The sequence below is a fragment of the Epinephelus fuscoguttatus genome, linkage group LG7 (assembly GCF_011397635.1).
Source record: "Epinephelus fuscoguttatus linkage group LG7, E.fuscoguttatus.final_Chr_v1".
NCBI lineage: Eukaryota > Metazoa > Chordata > Actinopteri > Perciformes > Serranidae > Epinephelus > Epinephelus fuscoguttatus.
Window position 1 is genome coordinate 25,187,824 of NC_064758.1, and position 19,968 is coordinate 25,207,791.

Genomic DNA, 19,968 nt, shown 5'->3' on the forward strand with positions numbered 1-19,968 from the left:
CCTATATTCACTCGTCTTGTCCTGCATTAAAAAAGTATGTGGTTAAGACAACCAAAGAGCTAAAAATAAAATGACTGAATTGATCAGAGAATAATCCGTTTTAGTATGTGTGATTGCTAAAAAAACAAACAAACAAAAACATAATACAGACAGGCAATCGTATAAAAAATCTCTCAAAATATCAGGACTACTCATCTCTGACACGGTTTTCACTGAAATATCCCCAAAATTCATCCAAATCTCTTGTTTACATCAAGTTCCTGCAGTTTTTGCATCCAGTATTTGGGTTAATTGTGTTTATCAGTTGCTCTGCACTGTTACTGTTATGCACTGAATATATATGTCACTTTAAACAATATTAGAGAAAGGGTCTCTTAAGGAAAAAGGCTGGGAACAACTGATCTAAAATAATAATCCAAAAAATATTCTGTGTTTATCCTGACAAGACTGTTTTCATTCTGCGGCTCGTTACTATCTTGTCTTTGAAGGTTGTTTCTCGCTCTTCATAAGTGCTTCTGCAGCTAAACATGGCTCCATAACTCTTCCAGTATGTGCAGTATTTTGACTAAATCACCTCCCCTGTGCCCACTCAGTAAGAGGACAGAGATGCATGATTGTAGTGTGGAATAGAGAGAATAACATATTAAAGAACTGCCCTGATCCCTCACCAATGAATAATGTTGGTGCAGTTCCTCAGCTGACCAGTAGGTGGAGTTACATAGCAGCATTACAAAATATGAATGACAGCATGATCACTGGTGTGATGTGTATGGCTTTGAAATAAATGCACAGTTGAATCTCACCTGTCCGTGAGAGACATCGAGACTTTACTTCCAGAGCTCCAGCTGGCAGGAGGGCCTCTATCTTCCTGTCTATCTTTGTGTCGGGATTCCAAGGTGGTGTAGCCTCTCACTAAAGTCTCCCTCTCCCTCTCCTTCTCCTTCTCCATCCCCTGGGGCTCTGGGGCCAGACTCATCTGGAGCGGCAGCGACTCCATGCTGCGATGCAGCCCAGACAGACGAGGGTAGAGCAGGGGTGAGGTGCTCCCTCCGCTCCCTTGAACCCCGAGAGAAGAGACCTGCCTGGGCCCCAAGCCAGTCCCTGAGTTTGAGAAGCAGGCTGAGGAGTTCACATTGAGTAGAGGGGCAGGGCTGGGGGTCAGACAGGGGCCAGGGGAGCTGCCTGCTGAGCTGGCCAGGTCCTGGAGTTTGGAGTATGGAGGAATTTTGGGTGGCAGGGAGTCCTGAACCCCCACCTCTAGGCTGTTTGAGTTCAGCTTGTCAAGGTGGGCCATAGATGGAGGCTTTGCCAGGCTGCGTATCCCAGATAGCCTAAAGACAGAGACAGACAGTGGTGAAGCAAATGTATATTCACACTTTGTTTTGTGAGTTAAAAATTACTTGGAAATTGCACCATATGTGTTTTGTGGTTGTATCTCAAGTCCAGTACCTGTGTGTGTTGGGTGAGGGCAGATCCATGCCCTTACCACTGCTGGGAGGTCTCAGGCCCTGCAGCTTCCCTCCGTTCTCTGAGGGCGTCTGAGCAGGGCTGCCCTTCAGAGACCCACCTCCACACTCAGAGTCAGATACCACAGCTTTAGCTTTGGCCCTCTCTTTCTCTTTCTCTCTGTCTGTCTGATTGACAGGACTGGGACTCGGGATCCCACGACCACCTGCTTTACTCAACCCAGAGCTGAGCCCTGAGGCGGGCTCTTTGAGCCTGGAGCCCTGGGCCGGTTTGATCAGCCCAGAGCTGGTGTCCATCGTAGTGCTCACTGGACGAGCTGAGCTTGGCCGAGTTAGAGTCAGGGTGCTTGTCTTTGCTGGGCGAGGCAGAGAGCGGTACTGGAGAGATGTCCTGGCATTCGGAGATAGAAAACCACTCTGGTCGCTGCTTGAAACATCTAGACTTGTCTTACGTCCTCCTCCACCACCACCACCACCACCAGCCCCTGGTTTGACAGGAATACCCGACGATTTGGGAATCTTCCCCACAGTTGTAGAGCCACAGGGCATACTGGGATTGTTTGTGCCATTATTGGTGGCAGTTGCAGGCTTCTTGAAGCCAAAGTTTCCACCAGTTGAGGGCCTGACGAGGCCGGACGGAGGTTTACGTTGCTCACCAGCACCGGTGCCATTTCTGTGGTCTTTACCAGCATCAGAAGAAGAGCGCTGAAGGCCGGCAGTCTTCACTGCTAGCCGGGACTTATCCATTGGCTTCCCATCTGACTTGACTGTACCTAGAGAGATGGGAAAAAGAGAAGAGTCAGTGATGAGTAGCTTGAACAGTGTGTGGTGGTGAGTGAGACTAACCAAGCCTTATTAGGACATGATATCTTATCTGACCACCTACCAGGTCTGACTGTCTGCTGATAAAACCCAATCCCTGTCTGAGCAGACAAACAGTGTGTAGACCAGACTCTCAGTCAGCTTCACCCTCACACACACACTGTTATCATGTGGTTACTCCTCTTTTCCATCCTGATGAACTAAAACAGTTTTCTCTGGCTTTCCACTAAGTGCACGTCTGTGTGTCACAGCTGCAGAGCGCTGAGATTAACATGTGCAGCATGGCTGTGGAAAACTGGTGTTCACGTTCACGAAGCGTGTCTGCGGGCACAAAAGTGCAAGAAACACCCAGTTTCCCCACTCCTGAAGCCTCCTCTGGGAGAGAGGGCGGAGCCAGAGATAGCCTGGTGGAACGGAGGTTGAAGGAAAATTATGTGATTTTGCTCCCATCTGTATATTTCCCAGTTGGCAAATTAATAGGACTTGTTTGGAAGTTATTATGAGGAAAAAACTATTAGACACATGTGCACCGCCCACACAAGTGCGAGCCCACACTACCCATGCTCTTAATTTGTATCTAATGGAAGTTGTTATGGGAGGTTTATATACACGGCATTAACAGAGTCAAAGAACTGCTGTTGAATGGGACCCACCGGCGTGCTGCCTTGGGACATCTGGAGTCACTTAAGGGTATTGAAAAAGCCCACAAAATACACACACGCACACATAGGGCCAGACATATATATATATATACCACACACACACTCACAGCTCTCAGTGATTGGGTCTTATAGGAATGTGACACTGACAACACATTACGCTCGGAGCACTTTTGTAAATGTGAAAATTGGGTTTACATGTCAAGTCATAAACTCAATCCATCGTATAACCGCAACACGGCACGTTCCAGGAGCATTAGGCTGCAGGAACACACACTGCCAACAGGGCAGTGAGACGCAAACACACACACACACACACACACACACACACACACACACACACACACACACACACACACAGTGACAGAATCCAGACCCTTGTATTAATTCTGACATAAATGAAGCCTGATTTACTGACACCGACTGGCTATGGAGACAGTGGTGCTCACGGCTCGACACGGCAGCGTGTAGACACAGTGAATCACCACGTCTCGGTGCAAGAGGCCTCTGCGTGTCTGAGGAGATCTGAAGACACAAGCAGACAGAGAAATCCTTTGCATAACATTTCTAGCACTGCTGTCTCTGGATGTTCATTTATATTCTGCTGCCCTAAGTCTTCTTCTATTTAAGGCCACTGTAATAGAAGGGAGAGCAGTATGGAATGATGTACACACAAACACACTCATACTCTTGTCTATCATTCCCGGTGGTTTCCCAGGGAGATGAGCCGCCTCGCTCCTCCGCTCCATGTTCTCCCATCAACAAGTGTGTGCTTTCATTTGTGGTTGTTAGGATAAAGTATCGGTGTTTATTTGTGTGTACGTGAGAGGTATGTAAACATCTGTTGCAGAAAAGTGTATCTGCAGGTGTGTGTCTGTGTGAGTGCATGTGACTGTGCAGAGAGATATACATGATACATCAGCACTGACAGAATGATGAATACCTGCACTGTGTCCCACGCCCAAACTACATGCTGATTCAAACAGGTATGCAGCACATTCACACGAAGAGAGTCACAAAACCCAGTTGATGTTTGTCTGTACTGTTAGTGGACACTATTGTCCCATAATGCACAGGGGAAATAGAGGCGGTGCTCACAGCTGGAAAAAATTATAACAAAATGTGAACTTTGGTTCCAAAGCTCCGCCATCATCTGAAAAAAAAACAACAACAAAATAAACACCAAGTAAAAGTGAATGTAAACATAACTTATGTCCAGTGGTGTAGAGGTAGGCGATGAGGTGGGTGTACTCTCCTATACTTTCCAATGGCTTTTTGGCTGATAGGTGAGTATACTGTAAACAGCCAGAAAAAGAGGTGTGTATAACGTGTCTACCTGCGTATACCCTCCACTACACCACTGCTTCAGGTCAAATAGCTTGTGAAAAAGTTGTGCAACAGGTAAAAAATGTATTTATTTAAATTTACAGTTATGGGCATGTGTAGAAATGAACTGGCAGCAGGTGAGAACAAAAATAATCAGGTGCCCGAGCTGACCGCGTTGACGCTTAGCAGCTTCTGCCTGATACAACTCCATCACGCAGCCAAGGACGTTTGACAAAACATCATTCAGGAGCTGAAGATGCAGCTGACTGATTGCAAAGAGACAGTTCCTACGGATACAGATATGGACATGTGATAACCGCAAAATCAGTTATCTTTGCATCACCTCACCAAGTAGGATTTAACTGAGCGAGTGCTTTGCATATCTGGATGAATCAGTACATTATGCAAAATGGCTTCAAGGTAAAATGGTGTGTTAAATCACAGGTTGGGTCACAGGACTTAGATTAACGGCCGGGTTGGGTCCAGATTTTACTTGGAGATAATTACAGGTAACAGTTCAGTTCTGGTGCTGAGCTTTGTGGGTGTGGTTTGCAAATCTTGACCTGTGCAGGACTCTAATGTCCACCTTTAAGTAAATAAAGTACATAACATATAAATACCTAATCACATAAGTTAATTTTAAGTCAGTGAGTTAAGGAATTTGAGGCAAAGTGTTTGGAGTAAAAACTGTGTAGCATTTACTGTTTATTGAATCATTTTCTGTTAGTACAAAACAATAAAATTGGTGCTGAAACATTCGATCAGAAAATTAATCATCAACAATTTTTTTTTTTACAAATGAGTAATTGTATAGGTTATTTATCAAGGAAAAATGCCAAATGTTTGTTGGTTTCAGCATTTTAAAATGTGATGTTTTGCTGTTTTTATTTCTTTTATATCACTGTAAATTGCATATTTTTGGCTTTTGGCTGCTGGTCAGAAAAACAACCAGTTTGACGTAGTTACCTTGTGCTCCTGAAACTTGTAATGAATGGTTTTTTGCTATTTCTTACATTTTATAACATAACGCTGAAAACACACCAAGCAGTGGTGAAGCGCAGCCTGCTGCAAGATACCACGCAATGTCTATGGAAAGCTAGCCTGGTTCCAGACCATAGACCCCGCCCACTCAACTGAGTAGGCTTGCATCTCTGGTCTGGCATACTTCAATGAATTTGCAATTTATCTCGTCCAAACGCTGGACGGACCAATGAATGCCGGGGGTCTAGCGATTAGCCAATCAGCGCCACGCTGATGTCAAGCTGTACGCCGGTGGGTAACTGGTGAGGATAGCAACAATGGCGACCGCTACAGATCCTACAGACCACATTGACGATGCTATCGAGGTATTTTGCCACTACTTGCGTTAATGGAGGACCAAATTAAGGAAGCTGCTAAACTGGATTTAACGGCGATGCAGCTGGGCGTGCACAACGACGGAGACATTTTAAATGGGCAATGCTCGCTTGTTTTCGGCACCCCCGAGGCATGGATACTAATGACGTCAGATTCTGAGTGAGTCGTTGATCTCTACTGATTGGTTAGGGAAAAAATCAAATTCCCTCCCCCTTGTAAATCGCTTTCAATGGAAGCCATGTCAGACTGAAGGTTCTGAGAGCTTCAGTCTGACACTCTAATGGATAATGGCTAATGGAAAGCTGCAGCGGTCGCTCTGAGCTCAGTGAGCTGCAGACATTGAATTCTGTGGTGGCAAAAGAATACCCACAGCCAATCAATAAACAGAGTTCTGACGCTTGTGACATGTTGACCTATGTTACAAACAATTTCTTTCTGCCTGAAACTCATGAACACACCTCCCAGCTGCAGGACAATGTAATTATTACAATCAGTTAAGTTCAGATAAAATAGTTGTAAAATGACAAAATGACAATGAAAATAATCTTTAGTAAATACTACACAAACGTGTTGTACACAAGCGCTTTGTCTATTCTTGGAAATGTTGTTTCTTCAAAGATCTCACACTCTCTGTGTCTCCAACAATACCGCAAACATGCAGACAAACACAGACTTACAAACATTCACACACAATCCTGCCAAACCTCAGCAACACACTGATCTTCAGCCTGAGCAGCAGAGACCTCTCTAACTATCTAAGAATGTCTGACGCTTATTCGGTTACATTGATGAGCTCCTCCACACTGATGAGCTGCAACAAGTCTGCTTTCACTTGACTCCATCATCTGATGAATTACCGCCTGAAAGTCAGTGGTAGATTGAATAGCCCTGACAGCAGATTTGTATTGTTCACATCAATAACAATAACAGCCTGGCACACGGATCACAGGCTGGTTCAACACACAGATATGTTTGGCATATCTGTCACTTCAACAGCTGGCAACGCAAACACAGGACAGTCCCACAGAAAGAGGACTGTTTATACAGACACTGCAAATCTAGACTGGCACAGAACTAATATCCTGTTGTTTTGGATGTCTATATTCTAAGTGTGTGTGTGTGTGTGTATGTGTGTGTGTGTGTGTGTGTGTGTGTGTGTGTGTGTGCTTACATAAACAGCACACAGATGGTGTGCTTAAAAGGCAGCTGCACAATCCGCACTATTGTGCTCTTTGTGTGTTGGTAAGAGTGTGTGTGCGTGTTAAGTGTGATGGGTGACACTCTGTAAGGCTGGCACAATCTCAGACGTATCTGCACGCGCACGCACACACACACACACACACACACACACACACACACACACACACACACACACACACACACAGTCTCTGGTCCAGTTGTTTTGAGTACAAGGCCTTTATTTAAGTGCTATAAATTCTCTCTGTCCGGCACAAAAATAAAGCTTGCATAGGAAAGGCTGGACCAATAGGAAGAAAAAAAACACTGTTGGTCAGTGTGTGTCTGCGCCTGTGTGTGTGTGTGTGTGTGTGTGTGTGTGGTTGGCTGGCAGGAAGGGAGTGGGTGGTGATGGGCGTTTGATACATGGCACCACTTTCTAAAGGCCCAGAGGGTGGGCTGCTGCAGCTGTGGATGAATGTGTGGGACAAAGACAGAGTGTGTGTCTGTGACTGTGTGCGTGGGTGTGAGACTGCCAGAGAGAAGGGAATATTAAAAGGCAGCCAATGTGTCAGTCTGCTCAGGTTATGAAACCATTTCAAGTGTAGCTATATTTATTACACCTCACTGTGTGCATGCATGTGTGTGTGTGTGTGTGTGTGTTTCTCCTCTCACCTGCCACTTTCAGCCCACTCTGAGAGGTGTGTGTGATTGGAGAGGTGACTCCCACAGGTGGGTTTCGTCCTTTCTTCAACACATTTCCTTGACCCAAGGTCTGAGGTTTCTTCAGTTCGCCCTTCCCTCCTTCCAGCCCCTCCCCCTGTGTCCGCGTCTTTTTCCATTTATTGGCCGATTCGGACTTGAGACTTCCTGTATCGTAGACGCCACCGCCCTGGCTCTTGCGGCTGGGTTTGGTATCATCAGAGTCCCAGGACAGACCGCTCTCCACCAGAGATCTCTTCTCTGCATCTGTCCGCATCTAGAAGGAAAAAGAATGCCACATGCTTAGACGAACTGTGTCGAGAAAACGTTAAGGAAGTAAGTATGTGTGATCTGACTTATAGAACATGGAGACATTAATTATCCATATGTCTCTGGCATGTTGTTTGCTGTATAGGCATGGAATTATCTTTGGTGGTTTTGACCACCTAACCAGTAGAGTTAAAAAACAAAACTAAGCATCATGGCAACAAAGTGCCTCGAAAGAATGAGAGAGAAACAAAGCTTTTCTGAACTCACATAAAATTTGAATATGGCTTTTATTGTGAGGTTAGTGAAATGCAAAGACTCCACGCATTGGAATCGGAGCTCTCTTTTAAGATTTAGCTTTCTCACTGACATTTTGTTCAACACTGAGAAAGCTAAGTTTTATATGGATTTCAGCATCAAGCACCTCTTCTACTGAGGTTTTTTCTACTTTGCAATTTTTAAAGTAGTTTTACTAAGACTTAAAGGGGCGGTTCAGCCCCAAATCAAAAATGCATTTTTCCTCTCTTACCTGTAGTGCTATTTATCAGTCTAGATTGTTTTGGTGTGAGTTGCTGAGCACTGGAGATTGCGGCGGTAAAAACATCTGCCGTCTTTCGAATATAATGGAACTGCTTGGCACTCGGCTTGTGGTGCTTAAAGCACCAAAAATACACTTGAAAGAACTCAACAGCAACGTCTCTTTCCAGAAATCATGACCAGGTTGCTCAAGATAATCCACAGACCTTGTTGTGAGCAGTTTCATGTAGGAACTATATTCTTTCTACCAAATTACACCCACCAAACATATCACCACATAGAAGGAAAAGTGCATCTACCCATGGACAAGAGTCTTGTGTTTGTGACAGCACGAGATGTAAACATTAGCCCTTTTTAGATAGGAATTGTGCAAATTTGCAGGAAAGCCCAATCAGTCTTTTTTCAGCATTGGCAGTATAAAAACAAAATCGGGGAGTGTGGCAAAATGCCGCCTACCTACTTTTGTTGATACAGAATGCGCCTTTTTTGGGAAAATGGGGGGCGTGAGCAAGTAACAAAACATGTTGCTCAGTGTGTGACGTAAACAGTGACGTGGGAGGGAAACCGCGGCTGGTCAGTCCTTGGGGAGCTCCTTTGGGAGCTCTATGCTTTCTCTTGTAAGTCAGCCCGTTCTTCACCGTCCCTGTCATTTGATGGTTAATGGCCTCTTTGTTTGCGAGGACAAGGAGGGCGCACAATTCCTTGTCTCCTCAGTTGCTCATCTTTACAGTGTCTGTCAGGTTTGCGTTTCCGTCTTGCTACCAGCTGCTCGCTAATTCCTGCTATCAGCTGTTTCCTGTTTATCCACCGCCAGTGGGTCGCACGTGCAGCGTCATCAACAGCTCCTCCCACAAGTCTTCAACAGCCCCTCCTGTTGCGGATCGCCGCCTTGGTCTGCTTAAACTAAAAAGGGTTCCGCCAATATGACTACCCTACGAGGCGGAAAATTGGGCACCTCGGATTAACTCGCCAATCCGGCTCTGTGTGTCTAAATGCTCACAGTTTTCTGGCAAAATGGCCCAACATTTCTGGAAAATCTGGCAGTGTAAAAGGGGCTATTAACTTTAGCTAGCTCAGTGAGGCTAGGTGAGCTAGCAGTAGATGCACGCTTCCTTCTGCTTCCTTCCACTAAACGGCTCACAACAAGGTCTGTGGATTATCTTGAATAGCCAGATCCTGCTTTCTGGAAAGAGACGTTGCTATTGAGTTCTTTCAAGTGTATTTTTTTTTTAGCACTTTGAGCACCACAAGTTGAATGCCATCTAGTTCTTCTTTATTAGAGAGAAGGCAGACATCTTTACGGCTGATATTAACAACACTCGTCAACCCACACCAAAACAATCTAGCCTGATCAACAGCACTACAGGTAAGAGGAATAATGACTTATAGAAGTGCTATGAATGAAATCCCAACAGCTATTAGGCTTGTGTGTCAACAGATGTATCTCTGTGGCAAATGAACAAACTCTTCGCACTGATGAGAACCATGTGATTTGGCTGAAATTAAAAAAAGGAAATAGGAGCTTGTGTTGGGTCTGTTTTATCAACCTACATTTGGAGATGTTGGCCACTTTTTTGACCATTAGGAAAATGGTAAAGTTAAGAGCTTCAGACACTTCTTGCAGTTCTGGTGGACGTTAAAACTCAAGCACATGCAGTGTAATACAGGTAAGCAATGTATATCTGCGTGCCAATAAAAAGATTATAGTCAAATCAAATCCAATTTTAAGAACTGTACCCATTCATGTTACCTTCCGAATCAAATACTACAACATTTTGCTACTAAAAAAACTGGCTTCTCTTTGATGATTCTGAGTCATTTCCTAACATCCTTTAACATAATCCACTGTACAAAGTTAGTTTGGGACACTGGGAGGAATGAGCCAATGGAACAACCCACTGGATCATTCCTGCAAAAACATTGTGTATCCCTTAAATCTGTATTTAATGTTCTTGAGTGGCCACAAATTGAAAAAAATGTCATTTGATGAGGTGTGCGGACTCAGCCGGATCCTCAGACTCTGTCTCATATTGATGCCTTCTGAGCAGAAAAACATGTCTAACCCAGTCAGCTCAAAAACACTCTCTGATGTCTCGTCTCATCTCATATGTTGTCTAAATCCTATTGTATGCTCTATTTGAACACTTCAAAAGAAACAACAGAGGGAGAAAACACACACACACACACACACACACACACTGACCTACACAGAGGAATCAGACAACACGGCCTAAACATAATCCAATAAGAAAGAATGTCAAATGTTAAACTAAGGAAATATGAGGTCATTCGTGAGTCATGTGCTGTGACTCAATCAGGATACTTCCGTTAGTGCACTTCCTCGTACACTACTTGTGTGACAGGGTTGTCTCCACTGGTTGTTGTGCGCTTATCGAAAATTGACTGCTTCTTCTTCATTTTAAAGGCAAATTGCAACCAGGCGGACCTTTATCGCCAACTTTTAACTGTGATTGTCGACCACCAAAATATCTGCCGGCTTGATTGCTTGTTCACCAGAGCAACCGCTGCAGCTTCCTCAGCTGCCATTTTCAAGTTTGGTGATCTCTCCCCTTCTGCTAAGTAGCCAAGATGGTGACCATTGAGGATCAGAAGTGTCCAGTGTTCCACATGGAACTTTTATACCGTTATAAGTACACCATTAAGCCCCGATCACAGAGGACATGTTTTTTGCAGGTTGCAAAACGCGGGGTGCGCCACAGGTTTTTTTAAAATTAAATGCCACTTTTTTACTGTTGCCAGGCAACCACGGACACACCTCCTGTGTAATAAATCTACCGTTTATTCATTTATTTTAGTTATTTAAGTAATTAGTATCTAGCTCCTAAAATGTACTTGCTGTAGCTCTGGTTGAGGGTGAGAGGCTGTCAGTAAATAGTTTGTTGGGCACAGGGAAACGGAGATCTGTGTGGGTACATGAGACCCTGAAAAAGAGGGTGGATCATGGGGAGTACCACCAGTTGGTCCAGGAGCTTCTCCTCGATGATGGCTATTTCCAGGCATATTTTAGGGTGACATGGGGGCAGTTTGACAACTTGCTGTGTATCGTTGGGCCGTATAGCTCTGGGTATCCAGCAACAGCTACCACCAGATGACAAAGAGATGACATGGGGTGTTTTTCCACTTTGAGTTGAAGTTTTTTCAACTCAAAGAGTTCAGAGCACACTGGCAAAAACGCCAGGCACCTGAAGCCCAGAAACGCGAGGCACATTGCAAGCAAAAAGCTTCATTCTCATTTAAAGCGATCACAAAAAGACCCCTCCAGCTGCTAAAATGCTTTCTCTGTGATCAGGGAATTACAGTGCACTGCATTTTGCCATACTTGTCAGCGTAAACAAATTATAGAATGCTTTACTTACTATGTAAAACTATCTATTCCCTTTCCAAAGCCAGGCTCCATTCTTTGGATTTGGGGGAACTGAGCATACAACTGATTAAATGAGGCTTGGATTAAATTGCACGAGTTGTGTGAGAGTTTGTAAATGGATGTTTTGATGTAATTTTTTGGTGTTGCTAAATGTGGATCCCAGTCAATCTATAAACCAATATGCTTGCCATTTTCGATAAAGGCATGTGAGGAAAACAAAGTGTTCTTTGCAAATTCAAGGTAACTGACAAATTCATTTCAAATATGGTCATTTGTGGGTGAAGTATTAGTTTAATGCACTTAAAATAGCAAGTGTAAGTACATATGCATGTGAACTGACACAGAGCAAAAGTCCTCTGAGTGTGTTGTGGTAAAAACATGTGGAAGTGTACTAAAGACAAAAGATTTGAGGGAACGCAAAACAGTTCCTAGAGCTACTCAGTCTACAAGTCAGCTTTAATTAGATTTAGATGCTTCCAGAAATACACGCAATGCACAACATGCTTAGTTTTCACAGAGGCAGATTACTCTCCCCCCTGTAGGAGACTGACAGTTACACAATGTGTCAGACAGTGTGTGTTTGTGTGTGTGTGTGTGTGTGTGTGTGTGTGTGTGTGTGTGTGAGTGTATGTGAGTTCAGGACATTGTACTCAGCAGTTCTCATGAGGACTCATATGCTGAATTCCTTTTTTATTAAAACCAATAGACCCCATGGGCAGGTTCACATCACATGAGGAGGAGGTACGAGTGAGTGAGTGAGTAAGCGTGTGTGTGTGTGTGTGTGTGTGTGTGTGTGTGTGCGCGAGTGTCCTGTCTGACCAGACCTTGTTGATAGAACATTGTCATTTCCTCACAAACATTCCCTGATTATTGAAACAGCAGGGATGAGATACACATCTGTCCATGTAGGCAGTGGCAAAACATGATAACAACACAAACATACACGCTGATAAGCACACACACACCCACCTTGTAAAAAAGGTATTGGGAAAACAAGGTGTAATAACTTGATTATCTGGTCCACCTCCATGTGGAAATGAGGAAATCTGGGTCTTTGTACCACCTACACGCACCACTTTCTAGCTTTGATTCTCTCTCTGCCATGTCTTCTTTGTGCCCCTGTCTCTCCTCCACCCTCACATCCTTGTTGAGCACATTATGCAATACGTGGGAGAAATGAGGAGCGGTTGTAAAGCCCGAGCTGCCTTTGAGGGGATTAAAATCAACAGGAGCAAAAAGGGAAAAGGTGGAGTGATAAAACGGAGACAAAAAAATGGCTTCGGGACACAAAGACAAAGAGGAAACTGATAATCAGCTGAGAATGTCGAGGGAACAGGGCGCCATGTGTACGAGACAATGTGGGGTGCATGGTGAGGTGAATGGTTGGTTGCCATGGTAATGATGCCATAGGGGGGTAATGGTTGCTATGACTCCTGCAACTAGGCGTGGAGGGAGGTGCCCCGGTTCTTGCGGCTCGCTGGCCCGGATGCAGGACTGCAGATGGCCCTGTGTGTGTGTGTGTGTGTGTGTGTGTGTGTGTGTGTGTGTGTGTCTGTGCATGTGTGAATGCGTGTCTTTGAGTGTGTGTGTGTGTGTGTGTGTGTGCGCAGATGGCCGTTCTAGACCTGTCCTTCAATATACAGTAGAAGACAAAGACCCGCGCTCACAGTCTCAGCATCCCTGCACTTTCGGTTGCCATGGTTACACTGATTCCCTCTCGCTTGCTGTCTCTCTCTCTAAGATCCCACTACATCCGTCACATAAACCAAATTGCGGAGGTGTGACCTACATCAGACGCTCGAGGAAAACACACTACACACACACACACACACACACACACACACACACACACTGTCTGGAACCCATACAGCTACAGATGGAACTTAAGGAACCTAAAGCAGAGCTGCAGACGGGATTTTAGAAGCACTGAGGTCATGAGTCCCAAATCCTCCCATCCCCACATCAGTTTTTTAACACCATATCTCACGCATACACGAGTACGCTTCAATGTATTGTTACCACAAGGATAATAAATCAGGACAGTTGTTTCAGCCCAGCTAATTATACTACTGAACTGGGCCAAAACTATAGGCTCTGGATCAGGTGTGCAATCACAATAAAGATCAATACGGCCACACTAGTTTTTAGACATTCCTCTCTAAAAAACACCTCCACAAAAGCCCAAAAGGGAGCCTTGTGGAACAGTGCAGCTATACAGCATGCAGTGTGTGTCTAAGTGTGTTTGTGTGTGTTGCGGCGAACACTGATCGCTGCAGATGTGATAAATATTATGGGTGTGTGTAGAATACTTAATCAGGCTTTGTCTCTGATGCTGTCTGTCGTGTGTATTCATGTATGTCCTCTGTTCTCTGACAGAGGATCTAACACACCATTCAGCACCTCATCAATACCTCGCTGGATTAACAGCTTAATCAATACTACAGTAACCAACACACTGCTAATCCGTCTGTGTCAGAAGGCTGTGTATGTTCGTGTGTGTGACTTACCACTATGGCCGAGTTTCTGCGGGAGCCGATGGGAGTGGTGGGCAGAGAGTTGAGTGTGGGACTGGTGTTGAACTCTTCAGAGCTGAGGTTGTCTGAGCCATCGCTCAAACCGCTGCTGATGGAACTGCTCTCGTCCCAACTAGAAGAAACAGAGACAAAGAAGATGTGTCAGATTATCTTTTTTTTTCCTTTATAATATAGGAAATAACGTGAGGAAAAAAACATTAAGCAGTTATGATGATGTATGTGATGATATGATAAGAGGTCAGGCGTTCAGATTAGATCTGATCTGAGTGTGTGTGGGTGTGTGGATGTTTGGATGACAGGCAGGCAACGACATGGCCAAACACAAGCATGATCCTGAATATATTAACCTGTGGGACCTTGATCTTATGACTAAAGCCCAGTTCAGACCAAAGAGAAAGCAACAAGACGAAACCATTTTAGAACGTTGAAGAGAAAAGTTGTAGCGTGTGAACTGGCCGGTCTGAGCTCGACTCAAGCCGGCTGATGGTGTCACCTGCAACTCAGCTGGTCAAATCGCCGGCAGCTGGTTTTAAAACAGAAAGCACATCACCTGTTTCTACAGCCAACTGGCTTGTGGTAAAGTCCACTGGTCAATTCAAAATGACCGCAGACTGTGTGTTCACTTCCTGCGGCAGATGCTCCATCCCTGCCGATCACGACACTCATTGATGTTCATGCTACGAGCTGACACCATACAACACTGCATCGGGCAAAACAAAATTTTTATCATCTGTGATCAAACATAATTTCGTCAGCCTTACAAAAGCTTGTCTGTGTTGAATGTGAGACTGTTTGTGTACTGCAGTGATGAGGTTAAATTCAGACAGGCGGTAGAAATGTTCTCCTAATTTCAGGGGTGAACAAATTTGGCCAAGTGGTCAGAGTCTCCTAACTAGTAAATCTGAGTTAAAGCTCCAATGCCATCAAGCATCCACCTTTCAGAAAGTATCATCGATCAAGACATCAAATCTTCTCCAGCTCCAAGGCCGTACAGACGTTAATTCTGCTTCCCTGCAAAGATCGATCAGGTATCACATACCACCACATGCTCTCATATCCAAGAATATCTGACAAATGCAGTGTAAAATGAAGTTTTACACTGCACGAACTATCAAAGCTCCAGCAGCTCAGTTACATCAGCGGCTGGCTCACTTGGCTCCATGTCTCCCCGTTTGTCTTTTGATTAAATATTCATGGACCTCATTTAGAACACTGCCTGCTCTATATACTTAACTTTCACACTGCATGGGTTGCAAACACTTGGCAAACTGAAATTTGGAGCGCTCTCGACATCATCTCAACCCACACATGCACGTAAAAATAGCACTGAAGAACATATACACTGATGCATGCGCCCACGAGTGTATGCGGGAGGGGAGTCAGTGCCAGAACTGTGAAGTCGGTCCTCTTGGCACACATCTGCTTCACAGTTTTCCTTTTACCCCCCGCAAGAGAAACCGCTTTGATAATCGTAACATAAACAGGTATCTCTGTATACCTAACACAATAGTATCATTCGACATCATACTTCAAGCAAAATGACACTCGGTGCATTCAAGGACCTGTTCCTAGATTAGACTGAAGTCATGGTCTCCTGTGCAATCTACCCAGGAACCCAGGTACGAGCTTGCTGCTAGAATCTGAACCCCAACCAGGCGAGATCACGTTGCTGACGGCATCTGATACATTTGTGGCTTTTAAGACATTTTAAACATTCGTGTGTAATGTGGATTTTCATTAAGTTTCTGTTTATGTGCATTTTATTATTTCATTTTATATTATTTTCCTCCTGTGCTTTCCTTTTACCATTTTATCACACTTTATTTGTGTCTGTTTTTCTTACTGTTTTACTTTTCTTTCATTTCAATCTTGTGGAGATTGTGCTCTTTATTTTGTATCTAGTGGCTGCAGTGCATAACCGTTTGTCAGTGGAGAAGAAGGGACGCTACGGTGAGGCAGTTTCCCCACCTGTTCATTAACTTGTGACGACACTGGTTTTACAGATTGCACCAATGATTTTACACGAAAACATATTTGTCCATGACGCTCAGTATCTGTAGAGCGCATACTTTGATTTTTAGTGTTAGCTCTTTAGATCTTCCCTTTCCTTCAAACAAAACAGGAACAGTAAGCATGGCTGTGGCCGAACCTGCTTTTCTTGCCAACGTTTTCTTGTTCTTTTGGGCTGTGGCTCGGGGTTGGCAGCAGCTCCCTCCTTTTCTTTATCTCCCTCTTCTTTACAACCAAGGAGGACTGCTTCTTCCTCCATCATCCTCTTGGCTTCCTCAACATCCAGGTTGTAGTCATCTCCATAGTGCAGGTCCTTAAATGTTGCCTCGTGCATTTCTGCTACTGCCAGAGCTGACTGCGGTCTCACCATCTGCACTTGAAGTGTAAGTGTAGACCATGTGACTGCAGTCGGAACTCTGTGCTGCGACTCTGCTGCCATACGAAGCAGACACTTTGAGTTTATGATTGTACCATTGGTCATCTGGCTAAGTATCAGTAACTAGTGGGGTAACGATCCATCGATTTGGATCAATATATCGATTCAGTGATCGACGATCCAATATCATCGAATCGAAATCGTTTCGTAGTAGACTTTGTGATGTCAGCAAATATCGTATCGTTGTCCGAAGAATCCGTATAATATAGTATTGGGATGAAACTCGTGATTTCTAGCCTACAAACTAGAGTCTTATTTGATGAATGTGGTTATGATACAACGATGAATTAAACCGGTTTTATTTCTATTTTTACAGAAAGCAAAAGACGGTATGGGGTGGTGGGCAAGTAAGCTAATCAGTGTATGCCTGAACACAACATGGAACACTGGTAACGCCGACTGCAGCAGCCAATCTATGGAGAAATTGGCATTTTTGTTTTTCTTTGACAATAGATTTCTCATTCATTTTGGTGAATGGCACAATTAAAGCAATTCAATTAGGATTTTTCCTTTGACACATCAATTGTGGTAGACGTTTGACCATTGCCTATCCAGTGATAAAAGATATCTACAGTAATATGACCAATCAAGCATGTAAAACTCGATTACTACAGTGACTTGTTGGAATGAGGAAGGGGGAGAAGAAGGCACATCTGTGAGGTGTGTTGGGGTTAGTGGGTGAACATCTGCATGTGCTTGTATACATCAAGTAGGTCATGTTTAGGAAGTAAGGGGGTTGGGGTTGTCATCTCATCAGAGTCAATAGGTTTGACTGATATCGTACCATACTGTAAAACAAGTTAAGTAGGTGGGGCTCGCCTAATGAGGTCATGTATACTGTGGCACGGGGGAGAGAAAGCGGTGTTGGCCTTCCGGTTGGGTGCCTGTGTGGGTCACACTGCACCCTGGGGGGACTTGAGGGCGGGGATCAGGGGGAGAGGGGTGACGTGAAAGCCCTCGCTGTCTAGCCTGTGGATATGTAGACGCACAAAAAAAGAGCAGACGAGATTTTTACGTCTGAAGTGGCTGTCATGCTGCCTTGTCTATATGCCAGAGTGGGATTAAGGGCAAATTTAAGATCGGGCCAGACACATTCAGAGTGCCAACCTATACTTTCTGTCAACATGTGAAAGACTAAGGAATTTAAACATTGTAAAACTAGTTAAAAAATGGATTCTGGTGTATTTTTAATTACTATAGTATTATTTTTACCAGAGAGAAAGACAAAAAAAAGACATTTCTTGTGATTCCAGCTTTGATATTTTGCATTTTCACTGAATATTTGCAATGAAACTCACAAAGACCTGCACTAAAAACACGTGGAATTATCTTATGAGCTGGCAGATTACTTCACAGCTTGTTTTATGACAAAATATGCAGTTTTATGGCTCAGTTAGAGATTTAACAACTTTGTAAAAAGGATGTTGCTCTTCCATAAAAGCTGATGTTGGATTCCTGATTTATACCTAATTTCTATTTAGTCCTTATTACACAAACGCCCAAAGGAACTAATAAACTTTGAAGTCATCCAGTCATCCATTTGAACACAACACTCAATACTCATTTCGAGGAGTCAACTCGTCATAACACAGCTGTGGTTTACTATCAGCACGTCTCGAAGCAACACCTTTCTCCTCATATCCTGTTATTCACTTCAAAGCTATCTGTGTGTCCAGCGGAGCTTTTGTGAATGATATACTCTCCCTCTCTCTGATGAATAATTCAGATCTGATAGGAAACAGAGCAAACACAGTGTCTGCTGGAGTTGGTGTCACTCAGCCTGCAGATGTGAAAACAGGAACCCGCGGAGGAGAGCGACGAGGTCAGGGGTCAAACATCACAGACAGCTCCAGCGAAATGAGTGAGTAAAATATAAAACAGACAACGTTATCTCGCTTATCGGTAAGATCCTCTCAGACTGGATGTGAAAAAGGAATTATATGAGTCAAATATTTGAATAAAAATCCCTCATCTACCAGACCAGGAAGAGACGCTTCATTAAAGGCTGCTTAGATGAGACCAAAAGACGCCTCAGAGACTCAGAGAGTAAATAAGAGTTGAGACGATAAGGCCGCCAAGAAGAACATAAGGCATCGTACAGTTTGTCTGTGTGTACGTATGTGTGTGAATTTGTGTGACTGCCTTGGCAATGACTTGATCTGCCTTCAGCTTTGATCTGCAGAAATTATGATCAATCAGACTTCAATGACCCATGCTGCTCAGCTCCGTGAGTGGGAAATCTTCAAGTTCCAAAAAATCTTAAAAAGTATTCGCTGACGGTTTTAAGCTTAATCTGTCCAAATTAGTCTAAAGGTTTCTGGCTAAAAAGGAACTTTCTTATTTCCCAAGCTAAAACCTGATATCCTCAATCATTGTCTGCCAATATACTGTCATGACGCCCGGCTCTTCTTCGCCATCTACAGTCCTCCATCGACTCCACTGTGCGAGACAAAAGGAAGCTTTGAAAAGAGGGCGATGAAACACGAGGATACTCCAAAGAAGAGCGTGAAGTGGCGTGTGGGGAGAGAAGAAAGAGCTGAAAACGGCGAGCACAAAAAGAGAGAGCTTATAGTGGGAAGAGAAGTGCTGTCGATGACACACGGAAAGCCTCCTCAACATCTCAAGAGGATCGTCTCTCTCAACTCTCCCTCAAAACTTTCATTAACTTGCCTCCTCTACCTCAATCCGCTCCATCCTTCCTCCCTTTAACAGCAGCTTCTGAAATCTCCTGTCATAATCTCCCCTCGCTCCGCCTCGTCTTTTTTATTCTTAAGCAGCAGCTGCAGAGACCGGGGGATAATATTAGCACCCAATTCATCTACATAACCTCTCTCATAGATTAGCTAATGTTTCATGGCAAGTACCATTTTGGTAAAGCTGCTTCCCTGTCACATCTGTATTCATTTTAATCAGCCAAACCTACATTTTATCTTCCTCTAAAAAGCCAAATGACACCAGTCAGCTACAGTGCTTAAACACACACATTACTGTGTGATGGTATCAAAGTACAGGGTGTAAATGATGGTCGTAAACCACATCTGTATGTCCAAACTGTGGATGTTAAATTTCATAGGTTTATCGTGACTTAAGACCTGATCTGAAGCTGGAGAGCACAGCTGGAGGGAAAAGATCAGGGCGCTGAAAAATGAAACCCAATGACTGTAATTTTATGAGCGAAATGAATATCAACGCTGATTCAATTCAGGCTGCAATAAATGTCAATTAATCTGAGATGCGCTTGATTAAACTCATTCTTCACCTCCACCTGACCGATGATGTCTTTCCGCGCACC

At 44.1% G+C, this 19,968-nt stretch overlaps 1 protein-coding gene across 1 annotated transcript in view; it reads right to left on the bottom strand.

The window, feature by feature from the left end:
- LOC125892374 (neuron navigator 1-like) overlaps positions 1-19,968 on the bottom strand; it is a 148,603-nt gene that overhangs the window by 20,311 nt on the left and 108,324 nt on the right. The window contains exons 8-11 of the mRNA XM_049582353.1: positions 14,204-14,342; positions 7,481-7,784; positions 1,450-2,239; positions 804-1,331 (exon numbers count right to left, since the gene is read on the bottom strand). Coding sequence (XP_049438310.1) covers positions 804-1,331; positions 1,450-2,239; positions 7,481-7,784; positions 14,204-14,342 — 1,761 coding nt within the window. The remainder of the gene's footprint in view (positions 1-803; positions 1,332-1,449; positions 2,240-7,480; positions 7,785-14,203; positions 14,343-19,968) is intronic.